Source organism: Protopterus annectens, chromosome 6.part1 (genome assembly GCF_019279795.1).
Source record: "Protopterus annectens isolate FY-2018-M chromosome 6.part1, PAN1.0, whole genome shotgun sequence".
Taxonomy (NCBI): Eukaryota; Metazoa; Chordata; order Ceratodontiformes; family Protopteridae; genus Protopterus; species Protopterus annectens.
The window spans coordinates 385,426,100-385,447,425 of NC_056738.1; the positions used below are offsets into that span (position 1 = coordinate 385,426,100).

General features: G+C 42.6%; 1 protein-coding gene across 4 annotated transcripts in view; it reads left to right on the forward strand.

The window, feature by feature from the left end:
- The window catches only part of DPF2 (double PHD fingers 2), a 779,856-nt gene that overhangs the window by 534,074 nt on the left and 224,456 nt on the right, over positions 1–21,326 (forward strand). For all 4 annotated transcript variants that reach the window (XM_044075795.1, XM_044075796.1, XM_044075797.1 and 1 more), the window contains one exon: positions 15,105–15,186. In XM_044075795.1, the coding sequence (XP_043931730.1) occupies positions 15,105–15,186 (82 nt within the window). The remainder of the gene's footprint in view (positions 1–15,104; positions 15,187–21,326) is intronic.

The following is a 21,326-nucleotide window of genomic DNA, read 5'->3' on the forward strand; positions in this document are numbered from 1 at the left end:
AGGGGCAGAGGGGAAGGCTATTTCAAAGCAAACCATTTCTAAATGGATAGGCTAGTGCATTCATTTCTACTATAAGCACCATGGAAAACCTATCCCACAGGGGATTAGACCCCATTCAACCAGGGCTGCTTCTACCTCTACAGCCTTTCTCAGAGGTGTCCCTATCAGAGACATCCTAGAAGCTGCTACCTGGAGTTCTGTACATACTTTACCAAGCATTACCATTTGCTAATTTTCTATAAATCCAGAGCTGGCTTTGCCACTGCAGTCTTGCAGGACCTTATAGCTGGTCCTAATGCTGTCTAAATTCCTCCTCCCATCCTTAGCTTTGGGAATCTACCCAAATGTGATGACTGCAACAGTGAAGCATGAAGAAAATAGTACAGTTGTGTACACTTACCATAAATGTAGATGTTTGAGTGTATTCACTGTTGCAGTCCTGATCACCCTCCCTCCAGACCTCTGACTTCTTTTGGCTATACCTCTAGTCTCCTCTACTATACTTAAAAGCTTTTTGATGCATTTGCTTTTTTGTTAGTGGTATAACCTTATATATATATATATATATATCCACCTGACATCTGGGGCAAGAAAAACTGATGTAATGGCATATATATATATATATATATGTTATATTTAGTTGTTCCCCACTACCTGAGGTGATGGAAGATAAGACATCTGGGGCAAGAAAAACTCATGTAATGGCATCAGCTGTATGCTTTATACCCTTGACTACCTGAGATGATGGAAGATAAGACAGCAGCCGATGCAGGACCCAATGCTTTGATAATCAGGCTGACTGAGGGCTACTGCAAGCAGATAACCCAAATGTGATGACTGCAACAGTGAATACACTCGAACATCTACATTTATGGTAAGTGTACACAACTGTACTTTCCCGGGATCCAAGGTGGATCCCCCCTTGTGGAGTGGGATAACTGTAGCTGTGCGCCACTCAGTTGGCACGAAGCCTGAGGTGAGGCTATGATTAAACATGACACTTAGGTGAGGTACCAGTTCATTTTGTAGTTCATGCAGTACACAGCCCGGGATGTCATCTGGTCCCATGGATGCTGTATTCTTAACTTTGGAGAGTGCAGTTTCTACCTGTTTGGCCGTGATTACCGGAATTTGGCAATCTTTTGGTATTGAGATGGGCCCTTTAGGGGGGGGTGAAAGGGGGGTGAAGTTGGCACTAAATTGATCTGCCAGGATATTGGCAATATCCCTGGGATTCGTATATTTAATGCCATTCTGTTGTAGCTCAGAGCAGATCTGAGCATTGCCATTTAAATTCTTGACATAACTATAGAATGCCTTGTGGTTGTCTTTGGAATCTTTGGCAATTTCATTTTCGTAACTAGCTTTGGAGGATTTTATGAGTGATCTCAGCTTCTTACTGAGACTGGTAAAGGAGTTTTTTGCTTCTTGGGATTTTCCTCTTTTCTGCAATAGTTTCTTCCTTCTGTTGTATAGTTTGTTTATGGCAGGGGACCACCAGATTGGCTTCCTTTTTTTGGAGGAGAGTGTCTTTGTTCTATTTGGGATGGCACGATTCATGCACAAGTGGATGTGCTCGTACAGTGCCTTAGTGTAGGATTCAGCAGTTGAACTTTCAGATCCTGTCTGCATGAGTGTCATGAAGTTTGTCACTTCTGACTTGAGTAGCATGAAGTTGGCTTTGGAAAAGTTTTTTATGGATGTTTCCATACTGGGGGGTGGGGGTAGGATGTTGATGTCAGGGGTGATTTGCTTATGGTCAGACCTGACCAATGAGGGGGTGACCACTGGTGTGGAGCATCTATCTCCCTTGATGGTAATGACCAGGTCTAGGATATTGGAACCCCTGGTGGGACAATGTATTAGTTGATCCAGGGCGTTGGAATTTATGAATTTCAAGAACCATTGGGAAAAGTTGTTGGTACCCGAGTAGTTTTCCCAGTTAATAGCAGGGTAGTTGAAATCACCCAGTATTAGGGTGCTTGGTTGTATCTTAATATTTTCCAGTATGTTTAGAAAGGTGTAGTGAGACTCTTGGGGCATGGTGGGGGATCTGTAGCAAGCTACAATTTGGATTGCAGTCTTACCTAGTGTTAGTTGTATCTGGAGAATTTCAGATGCGTTGTGTTGGGCAACTAGCCTGGAGGTGTAAATATCCTTTGTGAATATGGACACTCCACCTTTAGTGTTTCGGCCTTGGTTTGGTGGCCGAAAAGTGTGGTAAGAATTGTAGCCTGGTATTGCAGGGGTGCTCTCCGGAGCCTTGAACCAGGTCTCAGTTACTGCACAAATATCGATGTTCTCCATTTTTAAGAGTGCCTCGAGAGAGTGCATTTTGAGGTTTAGACTTCTAGCGTTGCGTAGCATTACCTTCAGATTTTCAATGCTTGTATCTGTTACGGTGGTGGTTTTCTCCTTTGAAGCTTGCCTAAAAAAGGCACTATAGGGGTGGCAAGAGCTTTAGCCAGTAACCTGAATCCCAGGGGTGACAGGTGCAGACCATCTCTGGCAAAACATCGTGGTTTGTCGATCATGTCTTCCCAGGCAGACAGATACTGGATTCCCTTTGAATGACAACAGAAGCTTAGCCAGTTGTTGAAGTCAATCATTTTGTCCTAATACTGTGATATAATTTTGGACGAAGGCAGGATGATACTTAGGGCTAGGGTCATACCTGCCTGGGCCACATGATCCGGGAGCTCTTCCATGTCTCTTTTCATGTAATCCAGGGAGGTACGTCTCAAGTCATTCACTTCAGCATGGACAATGACAGAGTCGTATTTGTACTTGTTGTGAAGTGACTTGAGTGCATGCGTTATGTGGTGCATCCTGACATCCAACAGGCAGCTGACTGTAATTTTCTCCTTATTCAGCCTGGTGAGTGGGACATCAGTGTGCCTGACTATAGAGTCATCTATGACTAAAGTGTTGGGTACATTCTCTTGCCTTAGGGGCTGATGTTCTTCGTGTTTCACTGTTGCAGTCATTATATTTGGGTAATCCTGCCCCTCAGTCGGCCTGAATTCCAAAGTCCTGGGTCCTGCGTGGGCTGCTGTCACACCTCCCTGACGTCAGGTCGTCAGGGGTATAAAAGAAGCTGCTGATGACATTTTCTTGATTCTTTATTGCCGCGTGGTACCCAAAGCAGAAGCAGTTTGCAAGTGCCGGTCAGCTGACTCCTGAGATTTTCGTGTTCGGGTTTCAGATCCGAAGTCTTCAATAAAGCTAAGTACCCCGTTGGGGAAACTTTTTTTCTTGCTCCAGATTGATGTCCAAAAAAGTAAATAATTGTATTTCTTGTGGAAAGCAAATACCTGCATAAGGATTTTCATTCTTACTGTATTCCTTGCCTAGGCCCTGATCACAATGTTTCTGGTTGTCGGTTTTGTGCTAGATTTAACCAACGCACTATTAAGCGTCTGTATGATTTTGCTTTAAACTATTTTGGACGCCGGTTTAATTATCCAGAAATGTCGTCGGATAGCCATCCAACTACCGGAGTTCACAAAAAACACAAAGAAAAGGAGAGAGATAGACAACTGAGGCCCAAAACCGATGACGAAGCTTCTCCTAAGCCGTTCACCAGTTCTCAATGAGGTGCTTTCGCAGCCCCTGACGCCCGCTACTTTAGAGTCGCAGGCCGCTACCGACTACCACGTGGAGTCGGCCATGCTGCTGGAAACTTAAGGTGTTGGAGCCTCTGATACTATTCCTTCAAATGGGTCCGGAGCCGCTGAGCAGGCACCGGCTTCTGATGGTGTATTCAGACCTAAACATCTTTACATTAAACCGACTTCAGCTTCAAAGGCAAAGACTAAAGCACCTTCCAAAGCAAAGAAACAAACTCAAGAGCCACGTGGACAGGTTTCTATGCCCAAAAACAGATGCTCAAAATGGCCGAAGACTTGATTACCTTGATCAGGGGTTCCCATCCCCCTCCTGATAAGAGGCCTAGGCAAGAGACTGACTATGAATCTTCAGATCAGGTTTCTATTTTTTCTGATTCCTCTTCTGATCAGGAATATTCTCTTCCCCCCTATGAGGATTCTGATGCTGAAGAATCTATACCTTCAGCTTCTCCTCCAGAGGACCATTCTTTTGGGGAAACCTTGCATACCATGAGGGAGCATTTCCACTGGGAGAGCCAAGATTTTTCAGAATCTAAAAAGAGGCTCAGGGATTTCCTTTTACTACCTCAACACAGGCCACTAGCCATTCCACCTGTGCTAGATATTGCAGATGATGTGTTTTCGGAGTCTAGTCTTACCCCTGACTCCTTACCTCCAGCTCCTGTTAAGCCTGACAGATATTACAGGGTTCCTGACTCTCATAAATTCCTTTTTAAAAACCCTGCTGCAGACCCAGAAACTAATTCACAGGGTCCTAAAGGTGTTAAGGATTTGGCTGCAAAAAACCCTACCCCCTCTGCCAGGGATTCTAGGGCACTGGATAGATGGGGGATAAAAAATTTACACATCTGCTACCTTGACTATAAGGGCCTTAAACTGTCAGTTTCCTATGCTCAAATATCAGCAGCATGTCATGGTATTGCTTAAACAGAAAATGTTATTAAACTCTGAATGTGCAGAAAACAAGGAAATGCAGGATTTATTGCATGCAGCTGAACAAGTTGGAAAGCATACTTTGCAATGTGGTTTTGATTCTTTGGAGGCCTCTTGCAGGGCCGCAGTTATGGGTTCTGTAATTAGGAGGCATGCTTGGTTAAAGGAACAAAATCTGCCTGATCATGTCAAAGTTAAATTATTAGATGCACCTTTACAGCATGATACTTTGGTAGGTGTTAAGGCAGAGGAGGTGTTAAAGAAAATGGAGGACAAAGCTAAATCTATGCAAACTGTCAAAGATTTTTTACAAGTACAGCCACCTAGGGTTAGTACACACTGGCCTACAAAGAATTGGTTCTTTCCTGTGTCAGACAGACCACAAAGGGGCAGATCCAGACACCCTAGAGGCAGATCCCAGGAGCAAGGTTCCTACAGGTCAAAGCAGTGGGGTGCTTCTACCTCCAAAGTTGGAGAAGACAAATCACAACCTTACACGAAACAGTCCCAATGATTTCCCCCTGCATGCACCAATCACTTATCTCCTGGCAGCACCCTTAGGTGTAAAATTTGCACTTTTTTCTCAAAATTGGCACATTATAACCCAGGACAAGTGGGTTCTAAATATCGTATCACAAGGTTACAAGTTCCATTTCCATACCCTGCCAATGGCAAATGGCTGGCCAGAAATGCCAAAAAATCAATGGGCAGAGGCACAAAAACAAGTCTCATCCCTCATGGATATGGGGGCCATTCAACAAGTACCAGAGCAAGAGCAGGGACAAGGATTTTACTCAATACTGTTCTTGGTACCCAGAAAGGGCAAAACCTTGAGACCAATACTGGACCTATCTATTCTGAACACATTCCTGCATATACCAAAATTCAAGATGATGACTTTGCAGCAGCTTCTGCCCATGCTGGGCAAGGACACTTGGCTGGTGACTCTAGACCTAAAAGAGGCATACCTGCATGTCCCAATCAGATAATTAGGCAGAAGATACCTCAGAATCAAGGCTGGCGCAATGCATTACCAATTCTCTGCACTGCCCTTGGCTTATCTACAGCGCCCAGGGTTTTTACAAAGTGCATGGCCACCAGTAATTGCATTCTGCAAACAAAGAGGAATACAAATATATCCTTACTTGGACTACTGTCTAATTCAAGCAGAGAACAAGGACATACTTCTACAGCATCTGGCATTTGTGAGAAGACTTCTAACATGCCTAGGGTACACAGTCAACAAAAATAAATTAAAACTAGTACCCTCTCAAGAGATAATATTCCTGGGTGCAAGCGTAAATACAACTGCCCAGATGGCTTATCTCGCCAGACAAACAAAGGCAACTGACTACCTATTTCAAAATGTTGGCAACAAAGGCCCAGTTATCTGCAAGAAAAATTGTGCAGGTTTTGGGCTTCTTGGCATCCTGCATTCTTCTAATTCCATATGCAAGACTGCATATGAGGAAACTTCAATGGTACCTAAAAAGTGTTTGGTCTCAACATTGTCACAGCCAGGAAATAATTTTTGCTCTCATTCCATGCCTACAACAGAAGTTTCGATGGTGGGCAAGGGCTTGTCACCAAAACAAGGGACAGCCATTGACATTACCCCCAGCCAGGCAGACACTAACAACAGATGCATCAGATTATGCCTGGGGGGCTCACATGGCAGGAAGATGTATTCAGGGCACATGGTCCTCGACTCAAATGCATCTGCATATCAATCAAAAAGAGATGCTAGCTGTTCAGAATGCCCTGACAGCCTTCAAGGACCTACTTCATCCGGGACAACTACTAATAAAGACAGACAACACCACAGTCATGTGGTATATAAACAAGCAGGGGGGCACGCATTCTTACCCCCTTTGCAGACTAGCCATGACTTTGTGGGACACAGCATTGACTTACCAAGTACATCTGCAGGCACAATTCCTGCCAGGAAGGAAAAATACTCTGACGAGCTAAGCAGAAACCTCATGGATCCCCACGAGTGGCAGCTGGATCCACAAATCTTCATCATGATAACAAGGAAATGGGGATGCCCAGACATAGATCTATTTTCCTCCCCTCACAACTACCAACTAAAAAGATTCTGCACAACGACTTATCACAGGCAAGCATGGAAAGTGGACGTCCTGTCTTTCAGTTGGTAAAACCTATCAGTATATGCCTTTCCCCCACTGCCTCTCCTCCCCAAGGTACTCCTAAAGGTCAGACAGGAGAAGCCAAAAATGATACTGATTGCCCCAGACTGGCCCGACCAGTACTGGTTTCCAATCCTAAAGAACTTGTCTCAATGCCCAGCTTGGACCTTACCTCAAATACCTCATCTATTGTCCCAGCAAAACAATCAGATCCTGCACAGCCAGCTCAGGACTTTATAAACCTGGCAGCATGGCGGATAATGTAGTCATACAAAACACACCTCTCAGTAAAGCTGTGATGGATGTCATTTTGGAGGCCAGAAGGCCTAGTACAAGAAAATCTTATGCTGGAAAATGGAAGCGATTCTGTGCTGGGAAACAGGCACAAGGAACTGATACAGCTGTGCCAAATATTCCTCAGATTTTGCAATACTTAACTGAGATGCTGGACAAAGGCCTATCTTTTTCATCTATTAAAATTCATGCCTCTGCCATTTCAGCTCATTATAATACAGAGCCACCAATCATTTCTTATCCCTTATTAAAACAGTACCTCAGAGGAGCCAAAAATTTAAGGCCTCCAAGGAGATCACCAATGCCTGCATGGGACCTCAACTATGTCTTGGAAAAACTCACCCTGCCTCCTTTTGAGCCAGCTGCTACTGCTGATATAAAGTTTTTATCTTGGAAAACAGCTCTGCTCCTAGCAATAACTTCTGCAAGACTAGTTTCAGAGCTACAGGCACTCATTGCTGTGGAACCTTTTATCATTTTTTTTATCCAGACAGGGTCTCTCTGAGGACAAACCCAACATTTATGCCTAAGTTGGTGTCCAGTGTGGCTCTTAACCAAACTATTCATCTGCCAACTTTTTATCCAAATCCACGGAACAAGGGGGAGAGAATTCTGCATTCTTTGGACGTACACAGACAACTTAGATTCTACTTGAACAGAACCAAAGTTTTCAGAAAGACAGAGCAATTACTAGTGGCATATATGCTGCAGGATCACAGGGGAAGGCTATCTCGAAGCAGACTATTTCAAAGTGGATAGGCCACTGCATTTGTTTTTGCTACTTACACCATGGCAAGCCAGTGCCTAAGGGCATTAAGCCACATTCAACCAGAGCTGCAGCCATTTCAGCTGCCTTTCTCAGGGGAGTACCAACCAAGGACATTTTTTAGGCTGCCACTTGGAGTTCAGTGCACACATTTACAAAGCACCATCATCTGCAGGCGCTCATAGCCGCTCCTAATGCTGTTTAGCTCCAGCCTCCCATCCATAGCTTTGGGACTCTACCCAAATGTAATGACTACAACAGTGAAACACGAAGAACATAGTACAGTTGTGTACACTTATCATAAATGTAGATGTTCGAGTGTATTCACTGTTGCAGTCCAGGTTAACCATCCGCCATCCCCCTTTTTTCTGATGGAACCCATCTTTCCTTCTCTAATTTATACAACCTATGTGGTGTATTTGCTTGTAGATGAAGGTAAAGTTTATATTGGTGCATGTATTTTCATATATATATATATATATATATCTGTGTATATGTATATTTTGGCTACCCTTTTAGGGGGCACCTGCCATCTGGGGCAAGAAAAACTAAAGAAAATGGCATCTGCTGCATCTTTTATACCCCTGACGACCTGACATCAGGGAAGGGGCGACAGCAGCTGATGGCAGGACCCAGGACTTTGGAATTCAGGTCGACTGAGGGCAACCTGCCAGCAGGATTTCCCAAGTGTAATGACTGCAACAGTGAATACACTCGAACATCTACATTTATGGTAAGTGTACACAACTGTACTATGCACTCCATAGCCTTGCAGACCAAGCTAGTCAGGCTTATAGGGTGATAGTTCACAGGGTCTGTTGTGGCTCCACCTTTGTAGAGCAGAATAACCGTTGCTGTGCGCCACTCTGTGGGTACGTAGCCTGTGGATGACTAAGTTTGAACAGTGTGTTTAGGTGAGGGGTTAGTTCGTCTTTGAGCTCGTGTAGGACGCAGCCTGGGACACAGTCCAGTTCCATTGATGCTGTGTTTTTGGCTTTGGAGAGGGCTGTTTTAACCTGATTGTCTGTGATTTCAGGGACTCTACATTCTTCTGGTATGATTATGGGCCCTTTTGGGGGTGAGAGGGGGGTTAAGTTTGCACTGAATATGTCTGCCAGGATGTTGGCAATATCGGTTGGTTCAGTGTATTTTGTGCCATTCTGCACCAACTACGAGCGGATCTGAACATTGCCACTTAGATTCTTGACATAGCTAAAGAATGCCTTGTGGTTATCTTTGGAGTCCTTGGCAATTTTTCTTTCAAAGCTCGCCTTGGATGATTTTATGAAGGATCGTAGTTTCTTGCTGATACTGATCAGGGATGTCTTCCCTTCTTGGGATTTTACTCTCTTCTGTACTAGTTTCCTCCTTCTGTTGTATAGCTTGTTTATGGCAGGAGTCCACCAGACTGGTTTCCTTTTCTTGGAGGAGTGAGTCTTGGTTTTGCTTGGAATGGCATGATCCATGCATTCTTGTATGTGCCCATAAGAATGCATTAGTAAAGGATTTTGCAGCTTGGACAGTGTTATCCTTCAGCATGGGGGCTTTGAAACTTTCCACCTCTGTCTTAAGTAACCTGACGTTTGCTTTTGAAAAGTTTTTCACGGTGGTTTTTTTGTCCGGGGGTCGGGGCGGAATGGGGATATCCAAAGTGATTTCTTTATGGTCAGATCTAACCAGTGAGGGGTTGACCTACAGTGTGGAACACCGGTTGTCCATATTGGTGATGACCAGGTCCAATATGTTGTCACCTCTGGTGGGACTGTTCACCAGTTGATCCAGGGCGTTTGAGTTTATAAATTCTAGGAAATGTTGGGAAAGGGAGTTAGTACTTCTCCCAGTTAATGTTTGGGTAATTGAAATCACCTAATATTAGGGTGTTTGGTAGGACCTTTATGTTTCCCAGTATTTCCAGAAACGCGGAATTGGGTTCCTGGGACATGGTGGGTGATATGTAGCAAGCTACAATTTGAATTGCAGTTTTGCCCGTTGTTAGTTGCACGTGGATGATCTCTGAAGTATCGTGCTGTGCCACTAACCTGGAGTTGTGGGGTATCCTTGATGAATATGGATATGCCTCCGTCTTTTGTATTTCGGTTTGAGTTCTGTGGCCGAAATGAATGGTATGAGTTGTAGCCTGGTACTGCTGGGGTGCCCTCTGGAGCCTTAAACCAGGTTTCTGTTACTGCACATATATCGATTTTCTCCATACTGAGGAGTGCCTCGAGTGCGTGCATTTTGAGGTTTAGACTTCTGGCATTGAGTAGCATTACCCTCAGTTTTTTGTTACTTGTGCTATTTACTGTGGTGGGATTTTCTTTTGAGCCTTTCCTAAAAAAGGCACTACGGGGGTGGCAAGAGCCTTGGCCAGTATTCGAAAGCCTAAGGGTGACAGGTGCAAGCTGTCTTTAGCAAAGCAGCGTGGCTTGTCGAGCATGTCATCTCAGGCAGACAGACACTGGATCCCCTTTGAATGACACCAGAAATTTAGCCAATTGTTGAAATCGAGAATTTTTTCTTTATACCGTGGTATCATTCTTGGTGAGGGTAGGATGCTACTCAGGGTCAGGGTCATACCGGCCTGGGCTTCGTGATCAGAGAGCTCTTCCATGTCTCTCTTCATGTAGTCCAGGGAGGTACGGCTTAGGTCATTCACACCAATGTGGACAATGACAGAGTCATATTTGTACTTGTTCTGGAGTGACCTGAGTGCTTGTATTATGTGGCGGATGCTGGCACCCAACAGGCAGCTAACAGTAACCTTCTCCTTATTCAGCCTAGTGAGTGGGACGTCAGTGTGCCTGACTATATAGTCACCTATCACTAGTATGTTGGGTATGTTATTTTGCCTTAAGGGCTGTGATTGCAAGGCACACTGGTTTTGTGAAGCATGTGTTTCATAGTTTGTGTTGGGGGGGGTGGAGGTTGCGTGGATGTTTGCTTTGCAGGTCTCTGTTGGTTTTGCAGATTTTTATTTAGAGCCTCCGAGTATGTTTTTATGTATTTGTGTGTTTTTTTGCCGGTGCTGGTTTAATGGGTCTATGTGAGACTGGTGGTGTGATGCAAGTATTTCCCTTCTCCTCTTGACTCTCTGATCCAGTCTTGTGTTGAGAGAGCTTAGCCTCCAGTTTGGCTGTATAATTGCATCTCTCGCATGTATTAGTGTTTGGTGGTAGGAGGAGGGGGTTGTCTGTGTACATGAGGCAGTTGTAACATTGCCTCAAAATGCCCAGATTCGCCAGTTGGACTGGAGAGTACACCTGATAACCGGGAAAGTCCGACTGGACACAGGTCCATTTTCAACAGAGGCCTGGCGAGATTACAAAACTACATTTCATCACGTAATAAGCAAATATTCACAGTTTCTTGTTGTAAAGAATATATGCATTATACAAAAATGTTTTTTTTCTTCTTTTTCTTTGTGTACTAAGATAGGAGTGCATTTTGAAAAGTCCTTATGATTGCAGTAGAAAAGGTAAACCCAGGGAAAAAGATGAGCAAACAGGTGATCCTTAGCAGAATTCTTGGAACAGTGCAGAGGTATGGATTAACCTGGGGAGTTACAAGAGCAAAGCCAGTTGTTTGAATAGTGGGTTTTGAAGAGTTTTTTAAAAATTGGAAAGCAGGGGTTGTAGAAGTTAAGTGGTTTGGGATTCATTTCCGGATTCTAGCTGTAGTACAGGCAGAGAGAGATTTACCAGCATCATTTTTGTGTTTGATGACATTTATAAGGTTTTCGTTTCTCCATCTTAAGGTTCTGATGGTGGTGTAGGGCTGAATTAGATACTGTAGTGCTGGGGTTTTGTCAGGCAAGTAGTAAAGTTTATGTGCTGTTGAGAGTTAAGTAGCAGTAGTTGAGGCAGCTCAAGCCTTTTGAGCTGCCTGAGGGTTAAGACAGTGATAGGATCTATGAGAGGCATCGTAGTGACCTTGGCAATCTTGTTGTAGCATGATTCTATTTTGTTAAATTCGGTGTGGTGAAGATTTGTCAATATAGGGGAGGCATAAAGGAGGATAGATAAGAGATGAGTTCTTGCAATTGTGGATTTGGTATTCTTGGTCAAGAATGGTTTGTTCCTATAATGGAGACCAAGCTTTTTGTTTACTTTCTTGATTGTTTGGGCTGTGTATGTCAAATCTGAGGTTATCGATTGCTACACCTAGCAGTTTTGTGTGTGTTGTTGGGGTGATTTTGATGTTATCTTTGGAGTTTATGGTGAAGTCATTGCTTAGAGGAGGAGGTCTACCAGGGCCGAAGAGAATTGGGTTGTTTTTTTTTTTGGGATTAAGCATAAGTTTGATGTTAGTGAACCATGCTTCAGCTAATGCAAAGTTATTTTGAGTTATGGTTTGCAGTTCATTTAACGTGGGGGCAGCACTTATAGTGGTGGTGTTGTCTGCGTATCGCACTACAGTGGCAGAGAGTGAGGATGTAGCTATCTGATTTGTAAATAGGGAGAATAGCAAAGGACCAAGGATGGATCCTTGAGGGACACCTATGGATACTGGTAGTAGGGAGGACAATTGTTCATGCCATAGCACTGCTTGCTGACAGCCTGATAAGTAGCTATTAAATCATGATGTAACGGAGGAGTTTATGTTAAGGGTAGATAGAATTTCGAGAAGCATGCTATGGTTTACCATGTCGAAGGCTTTAGATAAGTCTAAGAATATGGAGGATATGAATAGTCCCTTGTTTCTATGGTGATTGACTATGTTGGTAAATGAGAGTAGTGCTGTGGTGGTGCTATTATGGGAAGGTCTAAAGCCGTGCTGAGAATTGGATAGTAGGGTATTTTTCAGCAAGTACTGCATTAGTTGAGAGTGAACTAATGTTTTTGGTAAAGGTAATAGAATTGCTATTGGGCGGTAGTTGGTGAGCTCTAGGGATTTACCTCCTTTGTGGAGTGGAATAATGTGATATTTTCCACAAGGTGGGTACTTTACATTCTGATATTGACCTATTTATGAGAATGGATACTGGATAGGCTACAGCCTCAGCTGATATCTGAATGAAGGTCGGCTGAAAGTTTGTCAGCTGCCAGTATGGTTGGTTTAATTTTTTTTCAGGAGTTTAGTAGTAGTTTTAGTAGGCACTGTATGCAGGAAAAAGCTAGAGGAATTGTTCTGTCTATTGAGGTGGATAGGGGTGGCTGTTATGAGGTTGGCAGTACAATTTTGGGTGTTGGCCAGGGCTTGCACTGTTTCAGTAAAGAATTTGTTAAATTGTGTGGGGGTGTTATCATGGTTATTTGGTAATACAGGGGTAGGAGTGGTAGATTTTCCAGGGTGTAGTAAACTATTTATTGTGGCCCAGAATTTTTGAGGGTTATGAGCATGTTTTTCTTGCATGGTTTTATAGTAATTAGTTTTGTCTAGTTTAATTTGTTTTTTGGCTTTGTTGCGGAGTTCTAAATAGTTTAGTTTCAAGGTAGTGGTTTTGTGTTTATGAAATTGTAACCAGGCTTTGTCCCTATCTTTCATTATAGTTTTTAGTATCTTTTGTTAGCTAAGGGGTGTAGTTAGTTTTGACTCTAATGGTTCAAAAGGGTGCATACTCGTTTAGGATTTTACGGAAAGTTAAGTTAAAGTATTGCACAACTTCGTCTAGAGATAGTTGTTAGGGGAGTCCAATTAGTGCAATTTAGTGCATTGATTAGGTCATTAGCTTTGAAGTTCTTTTTGTTTTGTACCATTTTGTTAACCATTAAACCCAAAAGCATTACCTCTCTTTTATTGCATTACTTACAATTCTCACTGATTGGTTTACCTCATCAACTCCTGCTCCTACAGGATGGTGCTACTAATGCAGTACCTCCTGAAAAATAACCTACTATCCAATTCTCTGGTCAGCCTGTCACACCGCTGCATTAGGGGTTGAGAGGATGTTGGAAGAGATGGCGCAGAAGCCTAAGTGTGGCATTTACTTGGCGCATAAACATAAAACTGTTTTTGTATTAACTCTTCTTTAACCTTAAGCTCAATTTAAGACTTATTTAGCAGAAATCCAGTAAGAGATGCTCACAATAAATAATTCTATATATTTGGTCTATTTAATAGGATTTTTGACAAACCGCTTATGCATTCACTTGCTATGTACTATGAGTGCCATTCTGTATACTTTTGCATTGCTGTTGATTTCTGGATTAGCTAACAAGATTTACAGTAACATACTTTTTTCACATGTACCTAAAAATTAGAATATATTTTGCAGATGCTTAAAAATGGTAAATGCCATTCTGTAAACAGGACATAAAACCAAGAACTGTGTGACACTTTCCATGTGGTTTAGCAGTCAGATGGATTTCACTTATGGCTGGCTTCATTCATTTACTTGGGTGAGGTCATTTTTTTTGTTATGCAAATAAGTTTATTATATTTATCAGCAGTACAAATCTCAGCAGTTTTGTCATTTATTCACTTATGAATTGTAAGATGTCCTTCCAACATCTTTTCTCCTTTGGTATCTGTACACCATGCTTAGAGCAGCTTTCATGAACCAGGTAAAATGTTAATTTCAGTTCTGCTTTATTAGCAGTTGTGAAGTGGTCACTTCACAGTGAGTGATTTTTCAGTCTGTTGTTTTAAGACATTGAGGCAGTCAGTCAAGTTCATTTTCCTATTTTTCCTCAGGCAAAACTACATTTCATATTGAAGTACAGTAGCTATCTAGAGTTTAGAAGTTTTAGTTAAAATCATGCCTGTCAGCTGTCAAAAATTTCACAAAATGTCCAGATTTTGCTCATATTTATGGTCTGTTCCCAGTAAAACTTGTGGTTTTCTTGGCACATAATTAGTGAATACAGTCATTAAATGACAGACATTTGTGTTTCAAACTTCATATCCTTCAAACAATGCAAGTTAATACTATTCTAGCACCTTTCAAAATGTACAAGAGCAATATTTAAAATCTGTTCCTGATTTTTGGCCCTTTATCCCCTTAATATTTTTGTACAGATTTCTTGAGCAATGATGCTGAGACATTTCTTTAGAAAGTTTGTTAGATACATGCATATTTTAGTTGCTTTGTACTAACTTTACAGTTTAATACAGTAACTTCAGGCATTCCAGATATATGTTGTTTTGATGTTGATTGCTTTATTTTTGTTTACTGTTTTAGTAAGGTTTGTCTTTCTGTATTTTTCTTCCCCCTTTATTAGTCATTTTCAGTGTGAATGTTAGTTAATAGAGTAAACCGTGATTTTAGTTTTGATTGGTTCCTGAAAATAGGGTGTGCTACTTGCACAACGGTGTAATTTTTTTCAAGTTAACACTGCAGATAACAGTATCCGTTTGTTTCCAGATTAATATTAATGATGCATCTGTCTTTAGGATCAACTGCTGTTTTGTGACGACTGTGACCGTGGCTATCACATGTACTGCCTTGATCCACCTATGTCAGAGCCACCTGAAGGTAAAAACAAAAATGCTTTGTCAATTAAGGAAAAAGCATAACTTGTTAGAATGTTTCTTTTATTTCTTCTTTAAAATTATTCTATTATGAAGCTGATGTTCTTCGTGTTTCACGGTTGCAGTCATTACATTTGGGTAATCTGCTGGCAGGTTGCCCTCAGTCGGCCTGAATTCCAAAGTCTTGGGTCCTGCGTCGGTTCCTGTCTTCTCTTCCATGATGTCAGGGGTATAAAACATGCAGCTGACGCCATTTTCTCCAGTCTTTCTTGCCACGCGGTGCCCGAAGCAGAAGCATTTCGCAAGTGCCGGTCGCCCGACTACTGAAATATTCGTGTTTGAGTTTCAGAACCAAAGTCTTCACTAAAGCTAAGTAACCCCATTGGTGAAACTTTTTTCTTGCTTTTTACCAATGTCAGAAAAAGTTAATAATTGTATTACTTGTGGAAAGCAAATACCTCATAAGGATTTCCATTTATACTGTATTCCTTGCCTAGGCCCTGATCACAACGTGACTGGCTGTCAGTTTTGTGCTAGATTTAACCAACGCACTATTAAGTGTCAGTATATTTTTTGCTTCAAAGTATTTTGGAAACAGATTTAACTACCCAGAAATGTTGTTGGATAGCAATGTGACTACCGGAGTACATAAAAAACACAAAGAAAAGGACAGAGAAAGGCAGTCGAGATCCAAAACTGATGACAAAGCTTCTCCTAAGCCAGTCGCCAGTTCGCCGGTACTCAGTGAGGCGCTTTCGCAGCCCCTGATACCATCTACCTTCGAGTCGCAGGCCACTACCGACACCCATGTGGAGTCCGGCATGCCGCAAGATACTCAAGGTATTGGACCGATGGATGGATCTCCCTCAGATGGGTCCGGAACCATTCTGAGGATGTATTCAGACCTCAACATTTGTATATCAAACCAACAACAGCTGCAAAACCAAAAACAAAAGCAACTTCTAAAACTAAAAAACTGACACATGAGCCAAGTGCACAGGCCTCTATGCTTAAAAAACAGATCAAATGGCTGAAGACCTTATTACCTTTATCAGGGGTACCCATCCCCCTCCAGATAAGAGGCCTAGGCAAGACACTGACTATGAATCTTCAGATCAGGTTTCTATTTCTTCTGATCAGGAATTATCTATTCCTCCATATGAGGATTCTGATGCTGAGGAGTCTATTCCATCTGCATCTCCTCCTGAGGATTATTCATTTGGAGAAACATTGCATACTTTGAGGGAGCATTTTCACTGGGAGAGTCAAGACTTCTCAGAATTAAAAAAGAGGCTCAGGGATTTCCTTCTTCTCCCTCAGCACAGGCCTTTAGCCATTCCCCCTGTCCTAGACATTGTGGATGATGTGTTTTCAGAGTCAGGTTTGACCCCTGACTCCTTACCTCCGGCTCCCAGTAAGCCTGACAGATATTACAGGGTCCCTGACTCACATAAATTTGTATTTAGAAACCCTGCTGCTGATCCTGAATTCATTTCACAGGGTCCAAAGGGAGTTAAGGTCTCAACGGCAAAAAATCCTACCCCCTCTGGCAGAGATTCAAGGGCACTGGACAGATGGGGGAAAAAGGTTTTTTACGTCTGCATCCTTGGCAGTTAGGGCCTTAAAATGTCAATTTCATTTGCTTAAGTACCAACAACATGTTATGGGATTGCTGAAACAGAAAATGATGTTGATTTCAGAATGTGCAGAAAATAAAGAATTGCAGGAATTATTGCATGCAGCTGAACAAGTAGGAAAGCATACTTTGCAATGTGGATTTGATTCCTTAGAGGCCTCCTGCAGGGCCACAGTTACTGGATCTGTGATTAGGAGGCATGCCTGGTTAAAGGAACAAAATTTGCCTGATCATGTTAAAGCTAAACTGCTAGATGCACCTTTACAGCATGATTCTCTGTTTGGTATTAAGGCAGAAGAGGTTTTAAAGAAAATGGAAGACAAAGCTAAGTCTATGCAAACTGTTAAAGGCTTTTTACAGGTGCAGCCACCAAGATTCAGTAGACACTGGCCTACAAAAAATTGGTCCTTTCCTGTGTCAGACAGAGCTCAAAGGGGCAAATCCAGACGCCCTAAGGGTTCCAGATACCAGGCAAAAGATTCATACAGGTCAAAGCAATGAGACGCTTCCACCTCCAAATCTGGAGGAGATAAAGCACAAACCTACAGAAAACAATCCCAATGACTTCCCTCTGCCTATACCAAGCACTTATCTTTTGGCAGCACCCATAGGGGGAACATTTGCACTTTTTGCTCAAAATTGGCAGTTAATAATCCACGAAAAGTGGGTACTAAACATCGTATCACAGGGATACAGATTCCATTTCCCACTTTGCCAATGGCAAATGGTTGGCCAGATCTGCCAAAAAATCAATGGGCAGAGGCACAGAAACAGGTTACGTCCCTCATGGATATGGGGGCCATTCAGATAGTACCAGAACAGGAAAAAGGGTTTTACTCGAGACTGTTCTTGCTACCCAGAAAGAACAAGGCCTGGCGGCCAATACTGGATTTATCGATTTTGAACACATACCTGGACATTCCAAAATTCAAAATGCTGACTTTGTAGCAGCTTCTGCCCATGCTGGGCAAGAATGCTTGGCTGGTGACATTAGACCTAAAAGAGGCATACCTGCATGTCCCAATAAGACAATTGTGCAGAAGATACCTCAGATTCAAGGCTGGCTTAATGCATTACCAATTCTCTGCACTGCCCTTTGGCTTATCTACTGCGCCCAGAGTCTTTACAAAGTGCCTGGCACCAATAATTGCATTTTCCACACAAAGAAGTATACAAGTATATCCTTACTTAGACGACTGTCTCATTCAAGCAGAGAACAAGGACATTCTTCTTTGACATCTGGCGTTTGTGAAAAGCCTTCTGACATGCCTAGGGTACACAATAAACAAAAAGAAATCACAACTGGTACCCTCTCAAAAGATAACATTCCTGGGTGCAAGCTTGAATACAACTGCCCAGATGGCTTACCTCATGCCAGACAAGCAAAGGCAACTGACTACTTACTTCAAACTGATGGCAACAAAGACCCAGTTATCTGCAAGACAAATTCTGCAGGCTCTGGACTTCATGGCATCCTGCATCCTACTGATTCCATATGAAAGTTTATGGAGTCAACATTCTCACAGTCTGGAAGCAATGATTCCTCTCATACCCTGCCTACAACAGGAGTTTCTATGGTGGGCAAAGGTATGTCACCAAAACATGGGATGGCCCTTCACTCTCCCCCCTGCCAGCCAAACCTTAACAGACGCATCGGATTATGCCTGGGGGGCCCACATGGCAGGAAGATGCATTCAGGGCATATGGACCCCAAAACAAATGCATCTGCATATCAACCAGAAAGAGATGCTAGCTGTTCAAAATGCCTTAACAGCCTTCAAGGACTTACTTCATCCAGGACAACTACTGGTAAAGATGGACAACACCACAGTCATGTGGTATATAAACAAGCAAGGAGGCACACACTCATACCCCATTTGCAGATTAGCCATGGCACTGTGGGACACAGCTTTGACCTGCTAAATACATCTTCAAGCTCAATTCCTGCCAGGAAAACAAAATACACTGGCAGACGATTTAAACTGAAGCCTTATGGATCCTCACGAGTGGAAACTAAATCCACAAGTCTTCAGCATGATAATACAGAAATGGGGGAGCCCAGACATAGTTCTATTTGCCTCTCCTCAAAATTATCAATTGAAAAGATTCTGCACAAGGACTTATCACAGACAAGCATGGAAAGTGGACACCCTATCCTTCAGTTGGAAAAACCTATCAGTTTACGCCTTTCCTCCTCTGCCTCTTCTCCCCAAGGTCCTCCTAAAAGTCAGACAAGAGAAACCAAAGATGATACTAATTGCCCCGGACTGGCCCCACCAGTACTGCTACCCAGTCCTAAGGAACTTGTCTCAATACCCAGCTTGGACCTTACCTCAAAGACCTCAACTACTGTCCCAGCAAAACAATCGGATCCTGCACAATCAACTACAGACACTGAACCTGGCAGCATGGCTGATCATGTAGTTATACAAACAACACCTCTCAGTAAAGCTGTGGTGGATGTCATTTTGGAAGCCAGAAGGCCTAGTACTAGAAAATCTTATGCTGACAAATGGAAGAGATTCTGTGCTTGGAATCAAGCACAAGGAACTGATAACAGCGGAACCAAATATTCCTCGGATATTACAATACTTAACTGAGATGCTTGACAAAGGCCTATCTTTCTCATCAATCAAAATGCATGTCTCTGCCATTTCGGCTCATTAAAATACAGAGCCACCAATCTTTTCTCATTCTTTACTAAAGCAATATCTTAGAGGAGCCAAAAATTTAAGACCTCCTAGAAGATCACCATTACCGGCATGGGACCTCAACTATGTGTTGGAAGAGCTCACCCTGCCTCCATTTGAACCAGCTGCTACTGCTGATATAAAGTTCTTGTCATGGAAAACAGCTCTGCTACTTGCAATTACTTCAGCAAGAAGAGTTTCAGAGCTACAGGCCCTCATGGCTGTAGAGCGTTTTATCATATTTTACCCAGACAGGGTGTCTCTGAGAACAAGTCCTACTTTTATGCCTAAGGTGGTTTCCATTGTGGCTCTTAACCAAACAATTCATCTGCCAACTTTTTATCCAAATCCGCAGAACAAAGGGGAGAGAATTCTGCATTCCTTGGATGTACACAGACAGCTAAGATTCTACTTGAACAGGACTAAAGCTCTAAGAAAAACTGAGCCATTACTAGTGTCATATGCTGCAGGATCAGAAGGAAAGGCTGTTTCAAAGCAGACAATTTCAAAGTGGATAAGCCACTGCATCTGTTTCTGCTACTTACACCATGGTAAACCTGTGCCCAAGGGCATTGGCTCTCTTTCCACTAGAGCTGCAGCTACTGCAGCAGCCTTTCTCAGAGGAGTACCAACCAAAGACATTCTAGAGGCTGCTACTTGGAGTTCTGTTCACACCTTTACAAAGCATTATCATTTGCCTCTCTACTCTAAGTCCAGGGCAGGCTTTGCCACTGCAGTGCTGCAGGGCCTTATAGCCGCACCTAATGCTGTTTAGCACCAACCTCGCAACCATAGCTTTGGGATTCTACTCAAATGTAATGACTGCAACAGTGAAACACGAAGAACATAGTACAGTTGTGTACACTTACCATAAATGTTGATGTTCGTGTATTCACTGTTGAAGTCCAGGTTACCCTCCCGCCATCCCCCTGTCATTCTGGAGTTTATCTTTCCTTCTCTATCTTCTACAACCTATGTGGTGTATTTGCTTGTAGATGAAGGTAAAGTTTTTATACTGATGTATGTGTGTGTATATATATATATATATATATATATATATATATATATATATATATATATATATATATATTTTTATTTTTTTTGCTACCTTTTTGGGGGCACCTGACATCAGGGACAAGAAAAACTAAAGAAAATGGCATCGGCTGCATGTTTTATACCCCTGACGACCTGACGTCATGCAACCGACGCAGGACACAAGACTTTAGAATTCAGGCCAACTGAGGGCAACCTGCCAGCAGATTACCCAAATGTAATGACTGTAACAGTGAATACACTCGAACATCTACATTTATTGTAAGTGTACACAACTGTACTTTCCTGTGCGGCAATCAGAAATGGAGGCCTTTCTTCAATGTGTCCCTGGCTGATTTAGCCTTCTACCAGCAGCTGTATTCTGCAAAATTCTGGAAGATCCCTTCTTTGGGGGACTTTCACATAACCATTCTGATCCATGAAGTGAGGTCATGTGTCAGATACTTAAGCAAACTATTCACCTTAGCCTGTTTCTTTTTTGCCTGTTGCATTGTGAACTGTGGTCCTAACTATTAATAAAATCCCGCATTACAAAATGTCCATGTGATTGCCACATAAGTAGTCATGTCCTGCACTGGTGTTTGCTATGCTATCTGTGGGAGAAACGCAATGTAACATCTTCCATGAGTGTAAGAGAGGTAACTTTGGCAGTCATGACCCCCAACGGGAAAAGTTTTTGGCTTGTCTTACAGCCCTAAAAATGGCAGTTATCCAGTATGCTTACATGGGAACTGCCTGGAAAGTCCACCTTGCAGTACAGGGCAT